Genomic DNA, 23,620 nt, shown 5'->3' with positions numbered 1-23,620 from the left:
CTGCAATTTGGAGGTGGCATAATAACTCCTAGTTCTATTCTTTTGCTTTCTCTCTTAGCCTGAGATCATGGGGAAAATCCGGTTGGAGAATCTTTCTAACATTACATTCCTCAGCTGCCATTAACGTCACTCAATTAAGCCGTCTCCTGAGCAGTCTACAGAATTTTTCCTAATCCATTTGAAAAATTTCAGAAGTCATGGTGCCTTCCAAAGCAATGAGAGATTAATTAAGCTGTTCCATCTTTTGAACTCTGGGCGAACTTTCACACTTGTTACCTTGTGAACTCCCCTGGAACCTCTGCTGACGATGATACAGTGATTCCAGGAAGGAACCACATGGCTTCTGCCTCCTAATTTCTACGACTCTGTGTTCACCTACATCCATTTCATTTTATTTCTGATAGATTTGCATTTCCTGTTTTGGCGTCAGAAACTGGTGTCAGTATTTCTTCTGATTTTTCAGTTTAACAAAACAAATATATTTTGTATTGTCTACCAAAATATTCAAGTTGTTCATGAATGTTGCAGTCACGTGTTCATATATTTTTCACTTTATTTCTTTCTCTCCTTTAATTCAAGTCTTACATTATCCTTTCTAGTTCTACTCTGCCATTTTTTTCGGTTTTGGCAGTGCATAAAATATATTCAATAGTGAAAGCAAAAAAATTATTGCAAAACTCCACAGCTTCTCCGTCGAATGTCTACTCTGACTGTCAGGAAGGTCAGTCTCTGGATATGGTTAATTTCATATATAATGTCTTTTATTTGTAATATTTCCGTTTTATATAATACAGTATAAAAATTTAGAGATATTCTTGCATTAATAGTTTAATTGGGGAGTCACCTTTAAAAAGTCTGAATTTGTAAAATGAACTTCATTTCACATGTAATTCCTGACACTTTTCACCCTCTAAGTATATAAATATATACAGAGTTGCAAATTACTCCTCACACAAATCATTAGCAGCAAGTATTATATTATCATTTAAAAATGAAGTGTTGTACCTCCAATTCTTATACTACTATGTATACACCTGTATTTCACTTATTTAACTAGAATTTTGTGCAGCTGGGATGGATACCAGGGCTTTACCTATACTACATGGTCACTTATTCACTGAGCTCCACCCTCAGCTGAATTGCTAATCATACCTTCTTCCTATGTTGATACACTAATAATATAACATAAGGCTAAGCATTTCATATATTTGTCAATAAATTTTCCAGTATTCATCTGCTTATCTATGGTACATACTGACATTATACTAAAATCTCCATGCAATCTTATGAAATAATAGTTCTTTCATTAATATATTAATTTAAATTCATTTATTGAAAATATCTTGAAAGTCTCCAAGTCTTCTCGCTGTCTGTCTCTCTGTCTCTCTCTCCTCATTTTCATCCCTCATGTTTCTCTCTCTCTTGACATGGTATCTTTATGTTGCCCGGATTGGCCTGGAACTCATTATGTAGGCCAGGGTGAACTTGAATTATGTATTACTTGTAGTGAAAGATTCTGTATTAGCAGTGATTGAATGATAACGAACACAACAAAAAATATGACTGTTACAAATTACAAGATGAGAATTATTGTAATTTATTTAAGGGGGCCTGTATTCCTTATGTTAATTAGTAAAAGTACTTACATGGGCATAAACAATCCCACATTAAGAAAGTGCTTTAAGAATAAAAAGCCTAATGCTGGGTTTCAGTTACCGTCCCTCAAATTGCTGTTTGGGAGTATCTTGGAGAGTCCCCCCAAATTCATGCTTTTGTAGGAGTCATTTCTTTTAGTTGTCCATCATAATTTGAATGGACAAGAACTCTGTTCTTGAAGACACCACACATTTTGGCCATAAGACATGGAGAAACAGATGTAGCAACCAGGGATTTCTTCCTTGCTCTCTAATTTTCATAGCACTGGGAGGTGGTTGCCATTTAGGCTGCTTTTGGAGGAAAGTTATTAATAGTCTGACCCAGCTGTGAACACTGTGAGCTACAATAATGACCAACATGACAACATGCCTATGAATACAATAGTGATGTGCATGTTAAGGGAGATAACAACCACTTCCTGAGTAGGATGAAGGCTGGCTGCAGAACAGAAACAAGATGATTAGTATTACTGCAAACCTGGCCAAGAACTCATGGTGGGGAAACTCATAGACACCAAGAATGACAGCTACTCTGTTTGCCTATAGGTTGACGATACTCCTGTGGACGACCTCACACCCAAAACCCAGAAGTATAAGGACAACACAAACTGGACTCACTGGAGTATAAAAATAAAAACTGACACAAATTTGGGAAGGAATTGGGAGTAAGGGTGGATCTGGGATGATTTAGAGGGAAGATTAGGAAGTGAACATTATCAAAATGTATTGTATATGTTTATGGAAGTTTATTATAGCATTGCATTAAAATGTGGAAAAAAACTCAAAATATCATATTACTAAAGGAGCTATAAAAGTGCAACCTTCATCAAAATATTCATGATATCTTTGCTAGCTAGTTTTATGTCAACTTGACACAACCTAAAATCATTTGGGAAGAAGGAACCTCAACTGAGGAAATGCTCCCACCACACTGACCTATGGGCAAGTCCATGGTGCAGTTTCTTAATTAGTGATTGATGGTGTGCCCAGTCCATTGTGGGTGGTGCCACCCTTAGGGAGTTGGTCCTGTGGTGTATGAGAAAGCAGGCTAAGCAAACGTTGAGGCAAGAGCTAGTATACAGTGTTCTTCTATGGCCTCTGCATCAGTTCCTGCTTTCCTGTTCCTGCCTTGATTTCCCTGTATTATGGGCTGAACCCTTTCATGCCCAAGTTGCTTTCGGTAACGGTGTTTCATCACAACAATAGAAATGCTAACTAAGACGATACTCTTCATATTATGAAAAAAAATCCCAAAAATTATTTGAGAATACAATGAATACTAAAGTAATCTTATTTTTAAAGATCCATGTTGGAATCTTCATAAAGAATCAAAGAACAAGATCTTAGCATATAAACAATCAAATAGGCCAATGGAACAGAAGGGCAGAATAGCAATAAATATATCAGCACATCTTTAACCCACCCAGTAACAGCAAGGGTACTGAAAATATATTGTATAATAAATTGGAGGAAAAGACATCATCTGTTGCAAATGCTATGGGAAAACTAGAGAAACACATGTAGGAAAATGAAACTAAATTTCTCTTTCTTAACTTGTCTAAAAATCAACTCAAAATATGTTAAAATTCTTACTTAAGACTTAAAATTCACACTCCCAGAGGGAAGCAGAGAAATTCATTTCATGATCCCAGAACAGGCAATAAGTTTTTGGGCAAAATTCCAAAATCAGTAGAAAAAAGTTTAAGACTTGGTAAACAGGATTCTGTTAAATAAACATTTTTTTTCCTTTATCACATAGGGAAATAGTCGTAAGAATGCAAGAAAAATCCAATAACATGGAGGAATGTCTTTGCCAGCTATTATCTGACAGAAAATCAATATCCATATGAGATGTAGAGGTCAAAATATAAACAACCCAAGAAAAATGTACAAATGATTTTAATAAACACTTCTCAAAAAGAGAGAAAACATAAAGGCCCAATAAATATAAGAAAAAATATGTCATAGTCTTAGCCACCAAATAAATGCCAATCAGTATTACACTGGAAGCTCATTTCACAACAGTGAAAATGAAAATTTTCCAAGAAAAAGGAAAATTAAAACATTCTGGCAAGGTTGTACAAAGGGCAGACATATGCTGCATTCTCGGTAGAAGTTTAACATAATACTGAAACTGGTATAGTGAATCCTCATTCTGTGAACGCTAAACCTCCATGTTTTTAAGCCGCAGCACACGTGGATACACTTGCAAAGCAAATGAAATCAGCATAGGAAAGTGATTCCTGACTGCTCCTTTTCACTGTGGCTTTATGTACAATAGTTAAGTGATGGATTCTGCCTAGCTGGAGGTCTAAGGAAGAATGGGTGTGCTGGATAGTTCTATGCGAAGTTGACACTAGCTAAAATCATCATCGATAAGGAGGGTGTCTCAAGTAGGAAAATGTCTCCCTAGGATGGGGCTGTAGGTCATTTTCTTAATTGGTGATTGATGGGGGAGGGACCAATCAATTGTGGGCAGGGCCACACCTGGACAGGTGGTCCTGGATTTTGTAACAAAGCAGGTTGAGCAAGCAATGGGGAGTTAGCCAGTAAACAACACTCTTGCCCCACTCTATGGCTGCAGAATCAGCTCTGACTTCCAAATTCTAGCCCTTCCCAACTTGCTTTTAGTCACAGTGTTTTTTCATATCAATAGTAACCCTAAGTAGGACAATGGGTAAAGTAAATGCTGTATATGTGTACATACGCATCGTAGTCTTATTTACTACAAAAAAGGACGAAACACTGCCACATGCATGAAAATCAATGGAAACGGAGATCTTCATATTAAGTGGAAATAAGCCAGGTTCATAAACAAATATTACTTATTTTCAGATAGAGGTAGAAACTGAAATCCCAACAACAACAACAAAAAAGCCCTGAAAGTGGAAGAGAGTCCATTGGGGTTTGGAAATGGACCAGGAAAGGAGGAGAGAGAAGGAAGGTGGGCGAGACCAAGAAGTAGAAACCATAAATTGACATGGGAAATACATTGGTGGGAATGCTACAGTGAATCTTATTAATTCATACAATAAACACACAATAACATTCATGTAAAAGAGGAAAAATGCTGTTATATTGCTTCTTTATATGGCATGGTAGAAAGGGCAAGTATACAGCCAAAACATTTTATAGTATGGGAAGGAAGAGTGGGGAGTTGATTATAAACCATAATTACAAAGAAACTTTCGGGCAGATGGGATTCTCTACAGATTTGTTTTTATGGAGCTGATTACACTAGCTGACATTTGTGGGCTTCATACAAGGGTACCCTAAATGGTTAAGTTTTATCATTTATAAGCAATATGTCAAAATCTGACTTTCCAGTAGTACAAATTTATCAACATCACTAATTCTAGCTTAGTGTAAAGAGCTATTCAACAATTTACAGATATTGATGAAAAAAGAAAAGGATTTTTTTTATTCTTGGAAATAGTTTTTCTAATTGCCTATTTTCAGCTTTCCAATAAAAATTCCTTGTAATTTACTTAACAAATAAAAATTACAAATTAGTTTTTTAAAGAAAATAGCCGCATCGAGCAAGTGCCTGCCTTGTTAATGCCAAGCTCATTAAAATAATGTCTGTAAGCAGTAGTGCTTCCTTAAGTATAAGCTTGTTTAATGAGTTCATTGTATGCTAATCACTCTGTCTCGAGTTACATGCTATTGTTTCTCTCTTTGCCGGTCAGGAGTTACCATCAGAGTCGCTATAGTTTACCTCTTGTGGTCTAGTAAGTAATTTCATAACTTAGAAAGGTAATGGAGATAAGTCAACTACTTGAAACCTTCACACAACTGTAATTCACGTGTATAATACAACCTGGAGCAGCGATAACTGCTGGAAAAGTGACAAGCCGGCAAACGCCTTACCTTTGTGTCGGGGTCACGTAGCTGTTATCGTAAGCCTCGTAGGTCTGGTCATCATATTCACCCCCGTAGCCATCATCGTACCCCTGAAATAGACACCAATAAAGTAACTTTTACAATTCGGTCTGCTTTAATAATTTTTGTTTTCTGAGGATTTGTGCCCCATAAGCCTGGGTTAATTTCCATGCTTGGTTATATCTGAATATATTTACAATTTCCACATGATGAAAAATATTGCAGTTTTTTTCTGTCTTTTTGGTGACATTTGTGTTTTTTTTTTCCTTAAAAAGAAAGAATTGAAGTTGGGTGAGTAAGGATGGGGTGGGTGCTTGGTGTAGTTGGGAGAGGGCAAAGAATATGTACAAAATATATTGTATGAAAAATTTATAAAAAGTGAAATATATATTGAGAAGGTTTAGTACTTGTCAATTAAACTTTTAATCTATCAAAGACATGGAAATGCCTATTTTAAGAGTCATTTAAAAGTTTAATATATAAGAAAGACAAGTTAGGAAATTAGATGTAATCCTTTCTTTTTGTAACATTGTTTTCAGGAGCTAGAATGCTAGCTCGTTTTACAGAGGAATATATGTTCAGGTCTTAGTGCCCCTGTTGGGAATAACCCCAGTTCTAAGTGGCTCTCCTCTACTGACTTCAGTGGGTACCTGAAGTCATGAACACATACCTGCACACACACACACACACACACACACACACACACACACACACACACACACACACACAGAGAGAGAGAGACACACACACACAGAGAATTACAAATGAATAAATCTCAAAAAGATTGGTATAAACTATTGGTGGCAATCCTACTCAAAGTACTGTTTCCATGTAACAACCATCATTATTAAGACAGAAAACCGAAGGTACAGGATCCTTAAATTGTGACGAGGTTTCAGGCATAAAATAAGTTGTTATTGCAAACAAATAAAAGGAAAGATGGGAGATTAAAGTGATTAGAGTAATTTTAGTTTGTTGCAAATTTTATTGTTCTTAAATCTCATAAGTAATGCTTTGTGCTATGTTTGAGTAAATTACTTTGACAAAATGACTGGAGATTTGTCATCCTAGAGTGTGCAAGCAGTTGGAAATTACTTGTTGCAGCTATCACTCATTATGTGACCGATTCAGTTTTATTTCACTTTGTGGTCATTGACTTGAGCCCTATCCATTCATCTTGACTGCTCCCTGCTATGGCTTCTAGATCTTTGCTGGATAGATTTTTCTCCATGAAACATGCTTCCACCCAATCCAAAAAGTCCACACCCTTACTTCAGTCCAGAGACTTATAAGTCTCTCTTGTCTTGTGCCAGATATTAAAACTTAAAATTACAAATTTTTAAAAAATTGTTAAAATTTTCACACCTATCTTAACTGAAATTTTGAAACAAGTAATCTGAAGGGTAGTATTTTATCACTGAAGGAATTTTTTTTTAATTTTTGAAAATTTATATTTTTCATTCTTCTCTCCAAGCTTCATTTATTTGATATTGCTATTTATACATAACATATTCCGAGTCTAAAGTTCATGTCTTTGTTTCATTCATTTTGATAACATCGTATTTTTGTTGGGATATATGAGTTCTTCTGTGAGATTTTTTTTTAAAGTATTTTAATTTAGCTAATCTTTATTTTTAAATGAGATATTCCAAAGTTATCAAAGCAGTATTCATTAATCAAGTTTTGCAATTAAAAATTAGTTCTAGTACAATAAATGATTTACACATGAATTACTACTGAAGGTTTTTGATTTACATACGAATTGCTACTGAAGGTTTTGTATCAACAAGGTGGTAGGAGTTACTTTTCTGGCTCTTCTCTGATATGCAGTTCTTTTAAAGCCCTCTCCTCTTCCTCTATTATTTTGTAGCACTCTGGTTCACACAGTCTTCTAGGCCTGAAGATGAACAGGTTTTCCTAATTACTGTCTTTGTGTAAGTAATTAGGCCTGGCCTCAAACTCTTAGTAATCCCTTCTGCCACATGATCCACCATGCCTGGCTCCTAAGACCTCTTTACCAGAGTTCCCTTATAACAGATTAATCACCATCCTGACTTCACCCTTTTGCTGAAAATTTCTTTTTTAATTTCTACTGTGAGGGATTCTTGAGAGATTCCTTTTCTTCCTCTCATTTCTTTTATATTCCATCTCCTCCCCGGCCTCGTTTTGAGGGCAGAATTTGAAAATTGTTATTATGGAAAACAGTAAAATGATAACATGATAAAACCTCACTTATCCTTTACCTATTGATTTGCAATTGCTGGTGTCTTGTCTATTTGTATTATTGTATATTGTATGATGTTATATATTGTCTATCATATTATTATACAGTTTTAAACCATTTGCAAATCAATTTTAGAAACAGAGGGGGCCTATAATTCAAAAATAGTCATAATCTAATAGTGGTTTTGCATGATTTTGTGAGAAAAGTTTATTGCTTTTAGTAACAAATATTATTTAGAAAAATTAACATAAAATTTAAAGGCATGATATTTTACTGCTTTCAAGATTATTTATGTATTTTTGACATATAATAAAATATAGCATATTCATTCTTAGAATTCTTGAAGTTAACACACTGTTGATGGAAGTCAGTGTGGTAGTTTGAATGGGAATGCTTCCTCCATAGGCTCATAGATTTGAATGCTTCGTCAACAGGTAGCAGCATTATTTGAAAGGTTTAGCAGGTATGGCTTTGTTGGAGGAAGCATGTCACTGAGGATGGGCTTTGAGATTTTAAAAGCCCAAGGCAGGCCCAGTATCACTCTCTTCCTGCTGCCTGCAGACTGGGTTGTAGAACTCTCAGCTTTTTCTCCAGCACCATGTCTGTTCGCATGCTGCCACACACAATGCCATGCTGATAAGAGATTAAACTTCTTAAACGGCAAGCAAATACCAATTAAATGTTTCCTTTATAAGAGTTACCATGGTCATGGTGTGTCTTCACAGCAATTAAACACTGACTCAGACAGTCAATGAAATTTATTCTTTTGTATACTAACATAAAATTTAAAATAAAACCATGGAAATAAGTTTATGGGAATAGATTTTCAGTTAACCTTTGTAAGTTCTGATTTAATGTTTTCTGATTGTTCCACTGCATATTGATGTTGAGAAAGTTCTTCTGCTTATATATGATAAAGATTCTATTTTCTTTCTGAATGCTTTCTCTGTTGTTGGTGGTCTTTTTCTTTGTTGTTGTTTTTTATTAGGTTTAAATTAATGTGTGTTAACTGTATGTGTTACTGACATTTAGTGTTTCATTGCTCCACAGACACCCTCAACACACACTGTTTGAATGCAGCCTCCCTGTGCCCACTTTCCCTCACTCTGTCATGAATGAGCATGAGAGCACATTCAGGTGGAAATGTTTGCTTCAATATATGAGATTATGTGCAGCATTTGTTTGGCTGTGCTGGCTTATTTAAGTTAATATCTTCCAATTACACACACTTTACTACAAGTGATAGGATTTCCTTTTATGAATAGTGACTAAATAGACGTACTCCATACATGGAGCTCTAAATATTAATCATGGTCTGCTGTTTATACTTCCCCTTCCACTGTTCTGGAATAGCTCTCTTTGTCTAGACACTTAGATTCTTGCAGGTTAAGACCTCTTAATCAAGTTTGTATCATTGATTAGAACTGTAATGTAACTTTTGGTCCTATGTGATTCTTCTTACTTTCACTTTGACATGAATTTTTCATATCCGCCTTTTGCAAATGGATGATTTCACTTCAGTTACACACACACATTACTAATGGGGGGTAGAGAGGGCTTCCACAGTGCAGCTAGTTTAAGCAGCCTCTTCTAAACCCGAGAATCAACTTTCCTCTTTCGTGGACAACAGTTCCCAGGCCAGATGGGTTTTTCAAGAGCTGTCATAGAGCATCTCAGGACTCTGTCCATGGAATCTACCACAATGGGTCGTGAGAGGACTGAGCTGATCTACAACAGGTCTCCAAAGATTTGATTCCTCCACCAAATAATTACAAAACCGCATGGCTGCATTCCTCTTCCCTTCTTATTCTGGATTTTTTAAATACTTTCTTTTAGAATAAAAGGTGGGGATTGAAAAGGATCCTGGTATTTTTATCTTGCATATTCATTTATATCCTGTAGAAACAGCTAGCTGAGCCAGGGGTCAGGGTAGGTCCCTGTTTTTATGACGCTGATATCATGGATTCTTGTTTTTTCATTTCTCTGTGTTGAAACTCTATTTATTCTTCAAGGTCATATTATGTGATACTGTCTTAAGGAAGTGTTTTTTATAGTTACCAAGTCTGTAGTGACCTCTGAGTTATTATCACCTGCCATTTGCTATCACTGATACCTACAGTGTCTACACACATGCTTTGTTCAGTTTTTTGGGTTTTGGAAGTTTGACTCCTTTAAAGAAAAAGGAGTATACATAGCCTGGCAGTGGCGGCGCACACCTTTCATCCCAGAACTTGGAAGGCAGAGACAGGTGGATCTCTGTGAGCTCGAGGCCAGCCTTGTCTACAGAGCGAGTTCCAGGACAGGCTCTAAAGCTACAGACAAACCCTGTCTCAGAAAAAAAAATCAAAAAGTATTATACCACAGTATAATACTTTTTGCCCATTTTTTTGAGGCCTGTGGTATTTAATATAGTATATTCCATAGTGTAGCCATCTGATAAGCATATACTGAGTTCTTAATGCAGCACAAAAAATAGTCTTTTACAAGCTGGATACAGCTTGTCTCAAATCAATCAAACACAGAGATGTTTGTAGGATTCTGTAGCATTACTCCACCCCACCCCTTTTTGAGAATACCATGGACTCCTCAAGGAGCTAATTCTGGGAGGACTACTGAATTTTATTTTCACATGTACATGTTTACTTTTGTAAAAATATTACACAGAAAATTTTTAGAATAGAGAGACAGTTTCTTTGTTAATACACAATTTCATGAAGTGTAAGGTTCAACTCTTCCTACAAATTAGTTACTAATGAAGAAAAAAAGTTAATATCTACACACTTGTTTTCTAATCTTTGGAATATTTTTAGAAACAACTTTTAGTACCAAATTTTTATAAGCATGAATGTTCATTAGTGTGCTTCTATGTGTGTTGATGTTTAAAATAAATAGTTCTGCAAAACAGCCAATGGTCACTAATTAGTTCACAATCACACAAACAATGTGTTTGCCAATAGTCCAGCCTAAGCATTCCAAACAAAATCATAAATTATTCATAGGTCAGTCCTCCCTGAATAAACCTGGCTTTCTGGAGGAACTGGAAGAAAATGAGTGTTCTAGAAATTGGACATGGAGATGTGGCTCACAACCAAGGGGTGATGACTCCAGCTTCATCCTGCCTTCATGTGGGAGTTCCTGCTAAAACTGCCAATTCCAGTGTAGAAATACCACCATGGTTCTCTATTTTTGGCTCCTATGTTGATAAAATGATATCAACCACCTTATAATCTTATTACAGGAATTTAATTATATGGAAGCTGTAAAATATACCATACCCAATATAAGATTGCTCAAGAACTGTTTACTGTCACGGTGACAGAAGGTGGATTTGAAGAACAGTTTGGGTCAATTAGTGACCATGTGGAACACTTAAGGGCGGGAAGAACAGAAAATAGTTAGAAAGAATTTTACAGTATTTTTTTTTCTAAAAAATTATAACCAGAGTTATACCTCTGAATTATTTTCTTGGAAATTTTGGCTAGGGCCTAAGAGTTAAGCTTGGTTTAGGTTCATTCACGTATTTTCTTGTTCCACTGACATTTGTTGAGCATCTACTGCACCCTGGGAGCTCCTCGTGTATGGTCATTCATTGTAGCACAGAAAACCCAACCCTGTTGGCATCTCTGAAGAAAACTGCTGCCCCCTTCCAGCAAACTTCAACTACCAATAGCTGTCCACCTGGGGTAGGGATTTGTGAGCCCTCCTCCAGTGCACACTCAGGTGCACACGCACATGCACGCACACACACAAACACACATATAAATAAAAAAAACAAATCATTTTTAAGAAGAAGAAAATGTAGCAAATCTCCTTTTACATGTCTACTAATGTTTCTTCTTAAGGAGTCGGTTTAACTTATGCATTTGTTCTTGGACTGTAACTGTTATACCAGCATTGGGTTGTCATACTGGCTCTACACACAAGCTTCAAACTACCAAAGTGTCTCACCTGACTTGGTACAACCCACTGAAATGGTTATTCTTTAGAGATTAGTTATACAGCACACTGAGAAATAAAGCTTGTCACTGGAAACCCTTATGTAGTTGCTTCCTCATGGTATCTTTACAATGAAATTGTGTCAGTGTATAGGAATATACTCAGAAATACACTGTAAAATTTGCTGTTACAGAGAATATTACTTACAAATGAACCATAGGATTTTCTATAATCCGTTCATGTGTAATGTCAGTGCAACTTGTTAATTCTTCTAAAAATCCACTGTAAGTTTTATAATTCTGTTCTTACATTAACATTGTAGTAGCTAACGACATAACAAATGCCTGACTAATATCTAACCTAATAAGGGGACACCCAGATTATTGATAAACATTTGTGGCTTTGATCAGTGTTACATGACATTTCCCTTATGTTGCCAAATCAGATGAAAGTAAAGTTTTCAATACTCTCCTATCAGCAAATCACGTGCTCCTTACTGATATGCGCAATATTGCTCTAACTTAAAGAACGATCATCCCATTCCAGAAGAATATTTCCTCAATTTTATATTCTATTAAATGCAGAGGGTGTAATCAAAATAGACCCTGCAACTGAATCTTCATAAATAACATTCTATCCACAGCTTCTTAGTCCAAGAAACAGCCAGTCCTCGTCATCCACAGTGTAAATACCTGTACCACATTTGCTTTCAAGGGACTGCCGTGACTGAAAATTGATGTGGCCTGACTTGAATGGTAGCGCTATTCTATAAATCATATCAGTCAAACAGATACAATACTAGAAAGTACAAATTGTGATGAAGTGAATGAGTTTGTGTTTACTAGATGCATTGTTAATGCAATCTACTTAATTTTAAACAAATCCAACTTAAAGGCTGTTTGGAAACCAGTCCACTAACTTCTTGAAAATTTCAAAAGGGATAGTTAGGGGCTTACCAGAGGAGATAAGGCAATGTCTACACAATTGAAATAGCATTGGAAGGTTCTCCAATTGTAGACACAGCTGGTACTACGGAGCACATTAGAGAGCTGTCTAAATCTGCCTAGGAATTGCAAAGAAATTGCCATGGAGGCTCTTGCTGGAAATATGTGTTTGAGGGACCCCGAGCATAGAGGGACCCTGAACATAGTTGAAGTGGATGAACGGATTCCATTTCTAGGCACAACAGAAGATAAATTTGCATCATGATGAACCACCAAGAAAATCAATCAGATTCTGAGTTGTGAACTTATAGTACTTGCATTGATCCAAAGTTCTAAATGCCTAGTTTTGTTTAAAAAAAAAAAACATGGCTTGTACATTTCTACTGAAATCTTGATTTTGTGTACAGGAATCTGTGGAAGCTTTATCTGATGTTGTCTGCTTACCAGGAGGTTTAGTATATTCCCTGGAAGGGAGGATATTAGAGGTGAACCTCAATCCATTTCTGAGTTAGTCATAGGCTTTGGACAAAAAAGGATTTGAAATTTAGAAATTATGTACTAGAGATATAGTGCCTGTGAGCTATCAATACACAGATAGTAGTTGAAATAATCATGATTCACATAGTGTCTATGAAGAAAGGCATAGTTCAAGGAAAATCCTCAGCTGAAACATCCATGATCATATTGTATAGAACAAGACATCACTCCACAATGGTCTACAATATTCACATATATGTTTTTGTTGATATTTGTCTGTTTTCAATTTACCACAGACCCATGAGAATTTCTTGTTTTATTCTTGATACCATTACTACTCCATAGAAAAATATATGTTTATCTATCTAGAGATAGATATAGATAGATAGATAAATAGATAGAGATAAGAGAGAGGGAGAGAGAAAGAATCTAGAATCTAGTCTCGTATAGAAATCAGAGAACAAATCTACGGAGTCACTTCTTTGCTTGTGCCTTCACGTGGGTCTGGGAATTGAACTCAGGTAACGACATTACTATAGCAAATGATTTTTTTTCAGTTGATCCATCTCACCAAGCAAATATAGGGTTTTGATGTGGGAGGGCCTTCTGTTTTAATAAAGAAACTGCCTTGGCCAGCCCTTAGGTGGGTGGAGTAGACAGAACAGGAAGAAGGAAGTGAGATACATGGCTCAGTCAGATGCCACGCCTCTCCTAAGAGAGTCAGATGTCATGCCTCTCCTAAGTGAGATAGACCGCCATGCCTCTCCTAAGTGAGGCAGATGCCATGAAGCCAGCAGGTCAGATGTGCTGAATCTTTCCCGGTAAAACACCATTCGTGGTACTACACAGATTATTAGATATGGGTTAAAGCAAGAGATGTGAGAATTAGCTCATAAGAGGCTGGAAATAATTGGCCAAGCAGTCTTTAAAAGAATACAGTTTCCGTGTAATTATTTCTGGGGCTAAGCTAGCCAGGAAGCCGAGAGCCGGGCAGGACAAAAGCAGCCCTGCCCACAGCGCCTCACTACAGGGTTTTTCTAATTAATACTTATTTATACATTCATGAAGTTTGAAGCTTTCTTGTCTCTTAAGAAAAGAAAGTATGAAGGATGAAGGGAACATAGCTCAAGTTAAAGAGGAAAAATAAGTTTCCATGCACCACTGATGGTGAATGTAGATAACAATAAAGCAAACACATTTCAAAACAGATGGAAGAAAATGTTTGACAGTTTTAGCATAAAGAAATGATCAACATTTTAAAGAGAAAAAAATTCACTTAAGATTGAATGTTCACTGTATCAGAAACACACAGGACTTGGGTACAGATCAGTAAAACATTGTTTAGTATGCAAGAAACCATGTGTTTATCCATACAAACCATAAAATTTATATATTAGCATACAAATGTGTACAACTTATGTGTCAATTAAAAATAAATAAAAGGTAAAAACAGAATTTTCATTATTAAAAGCTTACAATGACTCTCATGCTGTATTTTGAAAAATAAGTATCTCGAAAGCTTGTCAAGGACAGTGCCACTTCTCTGTGCATATTCTTCCTTTTTCAAAAGTTAAATTGGACCATAGGAAGCGGTCAGTGTTGTAGGTCCAGTGATCGAATATTGGGAGCTTCTTTCAGTGCAATGTAACACTAAGACTAAAATACACAGATCCTAGGTTTCCAATATAAAGGAAAAGGAAATGTCTTAAAATACCAGGTGTTTGTATACTGTGATGGTTTAACAAAAAATCATTTGGACTTGTAAGTTTATTCATTGTCATTTTATGTGTATGTGATGAGTGTTGCATATATGTGTGTAGACCATGTGTGTGCATGTAGGTTCCTATGAAGGTCAGAAGAAGGTGCTGAAATATCTAGAGATGAAGTTACATGTAGTCCTCAGTAGTCTGATGTGGGTGATGGGAACTGAACCCAGGTCCTATGCGGTATGTTTTCTTAACTGTGGAGACATGTCCCAAGGTCTCTCAATTGCAAAGCTAATTCATACCAATATCTACATATATTTTCATTTACATTTTAAATCAGAAGGTGACAGATTTAGCATTTGGTTATACATTATGGAAAAAGTCAATGGACATTAAAACAAAATAAATAAAAGGAAATATTGTGTCATTTCCAAAGCAAGGATGATAAAAAGAAAATAAACTCAACAATCAATAATAACAAAGCCATAAAACATTTAGAATTAAGTAATTTAATTATGAGGGTCAGAATCGTAAATCTGTCACTAAAAATTAAAACACCAGGCAGTGAGGCAACTTGCAAATGATGACCTTTAATATTATTGAATGTAATTAGGCAGTCAAATGGGAACTTGACATTTATTAGTTAAGTGTGGTTAATTTGTAATTCTTAAATGCTTGTTCCTTTCTTAGCTTAATAATTTAAACAGTAAAATGCAGACTGTCTGCTTTGTGCATGTGCCCCTCTTACTATAAATACTCATGTAATAGCTCTAATTGTAAGATATACATAAAATTTTATAAAAGAAACAACATAAAATTCCAATATTTTATAGTCACTACTTCTTTAGTACGTAAGCTATCAATGTCCTTTATCAGTGCTTCTTGTATGTGGGCTTACACATTTAAACTTTTATTCTTAAGTCTTACATATCTCTAGGTAAGTTTATCACACAGTCTAGTTTTTGTATTATACAAATGGGCTTCTGTAAAGTAAATGCAACTCTAATGGTGTCTTCCAATGATTTTTCTTTATTTTTTATTATTTTTAAATATACATACAATTTATTTTTATCATATTCTTACCACTTTCCCCAAACATTCTTCTCTACCCACCCAACTTCATGTTTTTTCTTTTCCTTTATCTTTTTAAAATTTTTTATTTATTCTTCTTTCATACAATAGACCCTAACCACAACCTCCTTACCTCCAAAGAATAGCTTCTAGTTAGGAAGCTTGATAGCAATGCCTGGATTCTCCTCTAATGGTTAGCTTTTGTTACTGAAAAAAGTGCTATCTCTCACCATGGGAAGGCACTATGCACTGAAAACCACCCCAAAACACAGTTCACACACACCAAGTATGGAATATAGTGGCACCCAGCAGTTTAGTTCTTAGTAAATAATATTTAAATTTGTGGAGTTTTCTAGGAATTCTGAGAACAGGGCCCTAAACAAAATGTTCTATGATATCATTGTATCCATGTACAGTATTGCTATGAGATAAAATTTCTGCGAGTCTGTATACTAAATATGATGCTGCAAGAGGCGTGCTTCTGAAAGATACCCTCTTAAGAAACCATCTGATGAACCACCAGAATACCCCTGACAGCCCAGCATACATGGCCCAGTGTTCTATATTACTAACACACTAATCTTCAAGGAAGCTAATGCAAATTCATAAATCCACCAGAGAAGATAAAATGACAATGTTTCATTCATATATACATATATATGTAAATGAAGTGAAAAATATTCTGTTCCAATGAGCACACTTGAACTCACATACCACAAACATGTATTTAGAGACCACAGAATAGAGGAGTAGAGAAATACATAAAGACAGACATGTCATGCTCTCACTTAAACTGGGGACTAAAACAATTTCACTCACAGGAACAGGAATAAGGGTGGTTACAGAGGGTAGGCGTGGGGATGGTGGGAGGTAATTGTTAACAAGCACAAACAGGAAGCACTTAGCCATCTTTACTTCTATTGAACAACATGATGAGAACATTTAGTAGAAGGTCATGATTTCACAGTTCCCAAGAGAAAATTTTAAATGTTATTTCAAAAATGTTAAGCATTTGAGGTGATAGCTAAGTTTATTTCAAAATTATTTTAAAGTGTATTCACAAGTCATATCACTTTGTATCCTACAAGTTTATACACAATATTCAGTGTACTGTAAAAAAATGCAGTGTTTTGGCTTCAAGTTGTTGTGTGGCTTTATGAGAATATTTCAAGAATTCTGCAAGTTAGGGCACTGTTATGTACTTACAAGTTAACCACTCTGATTCTGTTTTGTGGACAGTAGCTCATGGCATGAGACTCCCCGATTATAACATGGGGCTTTACTACTTGCAGCAAAGAGAACTGCAGTGAGGTGTATATTCATTTGGGTTCAGTCTCTTCGTGCCTTTTATCCTAAGGCAGCTGGCCAAGCTGAACGCCTTACAGGAAAAAAGTCAACTCCAGAAGATTTCAAAATAAGGTATAGGGGAGGCTGCCTGCCCTCAGTTTTGCTAGTGGCATGAATTGTCATAGACAGCGGAGAACAAGTAGAGAAACCAGGGTCGGGTGTCCTTGTCATACCAGGGAAGAAAGCGCAGGGACAGTCAGAGCCCAGGGTAGATTCTATCTCACAAGAATTAAATCCTGCAACAGGGATTCGGGGTTGAGAACAGGCAGATTATTTATTGTAGAATTTTCATGTTTCTGTAGTATCTGAAGATTAGGTGAATAGATTATGGCATGCACCTTTGTGTTTATGTCATAATTATAATTTAATAGATTCCTCCCTTTTCAGCAGTCCTTTTGTTTCATAGATTCCTATAATACTTTACCTGTTAGAGTGTTGCCCTGTGACCCTTTCCTATCTATTATTAGCAATAAACATTGCCAAGCATGGCATGCTATTACCTAAACTCAGACATATATACTTAGTGAGGCTCTTAAGTTAATGCAGAATCTTAATTTTTTCCCTAAAAATATATCAATTTCAAGCCAACTTTCAGTTTCTGAAAGGAATAGCTGATAATTAATTTCCAAAGTTGCACATGTTCCATGGCTCACCTAATTATTTTTGTTGATTAAACTATTTGTGACCTAGGTTTCCAAGTAGGTGATTCTTAATCATTAGCTGTTGTATTAATTTTCTGCTAGTAATAAAGCTATATAATACAAATGGCACCATGAAACCTACATTAATAAAAATAATAAAATTTGGTGCTTGGTGGAGACAGAGGAAAGCTTCATTAATTAGAGAGTGTTTCAAGGCTATAATTAAAATTAAGTCTCCTAGAACATTTTAGCTATTTTTCTCTAGAACACTACAAGAGGATATTAACATTGTGTTTTTTGAAAAGATTCTATTCTAAGTAGGGTTTCTCTATCCTCATTCTCCTTAATTCTGCCAGACATGTTAAAATCTGACAGCAGTATGTTCAGTACAGTTGACTAACAGACCTAAGACTAATACGGTGCAAGCTTACAGTCCTATGGTGCCAGGTGCTAATGCTTTTATTTCAGTGTGGTAATGCTCCCTGCACTCCATACTGTGAGGCTCCTGCCTTAGAGATTAGAAGTCAGAGGCATAAGTCTCTAAGACCTACTAGCTCACCCCGCTGTTAGAAGACAGAAAATTCTGAATGCTGTCAGGACGAAGAACACAAACAAGCTTTAGGAGATAACTCACGTTTTTCATTTGTTAAGTACCAAAAGGTTAAAGATGAAAGCAAGGGCAACGACTCAGCAAAGACCTTGCAATCACAGGAGTGTGGGAGGCTGGCACACGGAGGAGGCAGGCTTTTGCAAAGGAAGCCTAACACCAATTTTTTACGCAGCAATGTGAGGCTGCAGCTACATGGTGTCTTTTAAATATTTATCATTGCAAAATTTCATGTGTACACACAGTGTCCATGGAACTGTGCTACAGAGGACATGCCCATGTAAATATATATTGAACAAATTTACCTTCTCATATCCCTTTTCTTCCTCTTCCCATTGACTGTTAGCTGCATCTCTCTCTAGAGTCTAGACAGTGTAGTTATACTTTTATACCATATGTACATACATGATTTTCTGTCTCTTTACAGAACCTAGGACTACAAACAGAAGCAATCAAACCTTTGTTATTCTGAGACTGGCTTCATTGTCGATTAGGACTATCTGGGGTTTCATTGTTTTGCTGTAATGACATAACTTCAGTCATTTATATGGCTGAAAAGTTCCACTGTCTATATTCTATATATTCTTTATCCTTTCCTCTGCTTGCGAACACTTGGGATGATGCTAGGGGCTTAGCTGTTGTGGACAGTGTAACAGTGAACATTGATGTGCAGGTACCTTCTGTGATACTTGGTGTCCTTTATATAAATACACAGGGGTGGTACAGTTAGCTGGGTCATGAGGCAAATCTGCTTTTAAGTATCTTAGTAAACATCTAGTTATGGAAAGCTGACTCAGTGGGTACAGGAATGGAGAAATGGCTCAGTGGGCAGAGTGCTTGGTGCCTAAGTATAAAGCTGGAGTCTGGATTCCAGCACTTACATAAAAAGCTGGCTGTGGCAGCATGCCAGTGTTGGGAGGCTGGAATGGGAACATTCTGGGGGCTTCTGGTTAATCAGTCTAGCAAGCTGTTGAGCTCCAGATTCCCAGAGAGGCTTGGTCTCAAAAAAAAAAACAAGGTTGAGATTGAGAGAGGAAGACACTCAACTTTGACCCATGGCTTTGACACCCACATTTATGGGCTGCGTACACAAGAATAACACACACACACACACACAGACACACTTGAAATCAACTATGGTGGTATTTCCACCACCATGATTACTTTTGCCCAGAGATGCTTTTGGCTATCTGTGTGGTCCTTTGTGCTCCCAAATGAAATGTGTGTGTATGTGTGTGTGTGTGTATGAACTTGTGTGTGTAGGTCAAAAGTTGTTGGCTGTGTTCTTCTGTAACTCGTCTTTTGAGGCTGGATCTCTCATTAGGTAGGCCGATGTCATGTGTGCTCCAGAGTCTGCCTTCCCGCTGTCTTCCCTGGCTTTGGTGTGCAGCTGTGTACTGTCACACTGTGCATTTATGTGTGTGCTGGAGATTGAAACTCAGGTTTGCACATCTGTGTGGCACCAACTCACATATCTTTGCAGTCCCTTTCTGAGGACTGCTCTATTTCTAAAGAAAATGACTCTAGAAATTTGTTGGGAATTGCATTGAAGCCACTCATTTCCTTTAGTAGTATGGGCATTTCACAAAATTAATTCTTCTGATCCATAAGCATCGAAGGTCATTCCATCTTGTAGTATGTTTTATATTGTTGCCTTAATCTGTCATCTCAAAATGCTGACATCATCATAAACAGTTTCATTCAGAGACTCTAATTTAACATGGCTATGGCAGAGGATGAATTAGAGGGAGCATAGCATATAAACAGCACCCTAAACAACCTCTGTTATGCTTAGTAATATGAGATTGTTCATTGAGAAGGTAATCATATATCTTTAAAAAAACATTCTAACATAATGTATCTTAATAGTTTTCAGTCCTCCCTAAAAATGGAGTTTAGGTCTTTAATAAATTCTTTCTAATTATAAAGCAATTGAAAAACCTATTGCTTATATTAATAAATAACACATTTCTTACATTTTTCACATAACTGTTACTTTCCAATAAATTGTGTAAGTCAAATACTATAGAAATGAAATAACTAAAGCAGTTTGGCATCTTCATTTTTATGAGTTTTTATTGTTACATTTTTATTATTACCCCAAGAGGAAGGCATTTGTAATTCTTCTGGGATCCCAGTGATTAAAAATACATCAAGATGTGGCATTGCCCTTGTATTCATCTTTAACCTTTTGTTACTTCCTTGAGAAAAGCTGAGATTCCTTCTAAAACATGATTCTAATCTTAGTCATGATAGCTTTATTAATCTGATTTTAGTGAATATTTTTCCTAAAGCCAAAGAGTGGATTGATACATATAATGCAAGTGTTCAAGTTAACTAAAAAAATGTATAATAAAACATCTCACCTTGCGTGTATAGGAACTCCAAACTGTGAAATTAAATTCAGATCGAAGCCATTTCCTTTCTTCTTAAGAAATGGGTTTTGTTCTCTACCTAGAGAGTTCACAAACTCCTCAGCTAAAGTAATTCTCCTGTCCCAGGCTCTCAAGTGGCTGGGATCACAGACACTGACCTTCATGCCCAGAACAGTGGTGATTTTTAATAGACTGCTCTTGAAGATACTCTAGCCAGAACTCAACAAACAATAAAATAAGAAACAGTAAGACCAACCAGACAATACGCTGGGCCTTACTTGAATCTAGAAAGCCCTCCTTTGTCTACCCAAATCTATTTTAAGTTTTACATGGGATTTCTTTGAACAATTCCATTGAAACTGCTTCAAAAGTATTGTGCACACTTTGCTTTACTGAACATTTTCAAATGATCTTACAGCTACCCTGTGTAAGTTGTTTGGATTGAAAATATCCAGTGGCCATATAGAACCCTAACTTTCAACAAGGACAGTTTAAAACACTACATTATTTGAATTATTCATTTTTGTGTTGCCATTCTTTATTTTTGTTCCAATTGGCCACAACGTTAGTTTATATTGTTAACAGGTCTCCCTTATTTCCACCTCGGAGAGTTTACATATGCTAGTGTCTGTCCAGTAGGTCATTTCATGATGGCTGGGTTCCTACTGTGTGCTGTTCGCTATGGCAGTCGTTCAAGGGGTTCACTGTGGCTAGAAACTGAACTCTTAATTATATCCAATGTTAATTCTCTTGATTTTAGATTTAAGTAGCTCTGAGTAGATTCACGGTGCTACTGAGGTAGAGAGCACTGAGGAACAGAATTCAGCTCACCAAAAACCTGGTTACTGTCTATTTTCTTCTTCAGTTCAATCTCAGCCACAGGGGAAAGAGACAATGACCTTTAATTTTATAAGTGGTATTATTTTTATTGAAAAAGTCTGGCATCGGTCCTTCTTTTGTCTGTAACTGTTACTTGTAGACATCTCACATGCTTTTCTATTTTGTGACTTGAATCATCTGGCTCTTTGAACAAATGAGTGAGATGGACTAAAAACTTGGATGACATTTTCTAAAAAAATACTTCTTATAAATAGAACCAAGATCAAATTAATGAAAAAGTAATCTTTGATAACTCAGAGAAAATTGTAAAATCCAAACATCTAAAGAACAGCAACTCATCTATGGGGTAACATAGCCACAGAAAATACATTTTTTTTTCTAATCAGACTTGGATGTTATTCCCCCCCCCCCCCCTTTAAAAATGACAACATACACAGTCCCACAAAACACAATATCAATGTTTTTATCTTGACCGCCAGAGACGCTGCTTTTCGAAGCCTTCTGGTTCCAAATGGTTGGGCAAACACACAGCTGGCCTTCATTTCTTCAGGGGCTGATAGACAGAGGCATTAGGATCGAGTCCAGAGGGGCTGGTCTCCACAAGCTTGGAAGAGTAGTGGGGGGACACGGGGCTCAGGGGACTGGTGGCAGCACTGTATGTTATGCTGGGCATGACGGCCATGACTTCGGCTATCTTTTGTTTTAGGTCCTTGATTTCCTGGTCTTTCTGAAGGATTTGCCCCTTTTGAGCCAGGGTTTCTCTGTAGCTTTGGAACCCATCCTGGAACTAGCTCTTATAGACCAAGCTGGCCTCGAACTCATAGAGATCTACCTGCCTCTGCCTCCTGAGTGCTGGGATTAAAGGCATAAGCCACTATCCCCTGGTAAAAAAATAAAAATTACATTTTTAAACTCTTTATTTACCCTTGTTTGCATAATTTTAATGAATCAACCCAAGAAAGAAAAGAATAGAAGTTGTCTAAATCTTTAATAATTTAAACATTGCTGTTCTAAAGCATAATATTGCTTCATCAGTTCTCCAATATGGCTTACTATTTCCTACTACAGTGACTTCTGGAATTTAGGCTCCAGGAGATTTCCTTCCCTCTAAGAGTTGACGGGAAAGAACTGTTGGTAAATATCTGGATTTTTATGATTGGCTTTCCTTGGCTAGCCCTAGTAACATAGATGTAAACAACATTACAAAGACTTAGGAAGCTGTATTTTGAAGTATGTACATATATTTCTAAATAAATGTATATTTGTAAATATGTGCATATTCATACACATACATGCATGTAGCAACAACTGGTAAGAAAAGAGGCCATGAATTAGAAGGAGAGCAAGGAAGGGTCCTGAGAGGGTTTAGAGGAAGCTAAGAGATGTAGGAAGTGATGTAATTATACTATAATCTCAAAAAATTAAAGGAGTAATAAAAAGAATATAGAAGACAGTTTTATGGGAGCAGGTGGAACACACTAGAAACATTTCCTGTATTTTTTTTTTTTAAAGAAAACACTACTGGAAACAGCCATATATTCTTACTACAATTAGATCTTAATCTGAGGAAAGAAAATGGGGATGGGGAGAGCATGAGAATAGAGCAAAGGTCGTCTTTAAAGAGTAGTGATATCCTCAAATCAAAATGAAATAAGCAGAATTTTCATGATAAAGCATCTATAACAAACTGTGGCTGTAGGAAGTGAGATGGGAGCGCCCTGCATGGGCTTCCTGGTGAAGAAACCCTGCTTTCTGCTTGCATGCTTCAGCGTTGCCCTCTAGGCATAGGCACGGGCAGTCATGCACACGGTCCTTGCTCACTGGCACAGCACTGCTCACCACATCACCCTGCCTTCTTTAGAGACAACCCAGCTGGTGCTCTAGACTTGAGGGAGCTCAAGGACTCTGGACCAAC

The 23,620-nt window shown here is 36.6% G+C and overlaps 1 protein-coding gene across 1 annotated transcript in view; it reads right to left on the bottom strand.

Annotated features, from left to right (window-relative positions):
• Khdrbs2 (KH RNA binding domain containing, signal transduction associated 2) overlaps positions 1-23,620 on the bottom strand; it is a 415,186-nt gene that overhangs the window by 30,810 nt on the left and 360,756 nt on the right. The window contains exon 7 of the mRNA XM_038343217.1: positions 5,526-5,608. Within this exon, the coding sequence (XP_038199145.1) occupies positions 5,526-5,608 (83 nt within the window). The remainder of the gene's footprint in view (positions 1-5,525; positions 5,609-23,620) is intronic.

This window comes from Arvicola amphibius, chromosome 9, assembly GCF_903992535.2.
Source record: "Arvicola amphibius chromosome 9, mArvAmp1.2, whole genome shotgun sequence".
Taxonomy (NCBI): Eukaryota; Metazoa; Chordata; class Mammalia; order Rodentia; family Cricetidae; genus Arvicola; species Arvicola amphibius.
This window is presented reverse-complemented; position numbering and strand designations above follow the sequence as displayed.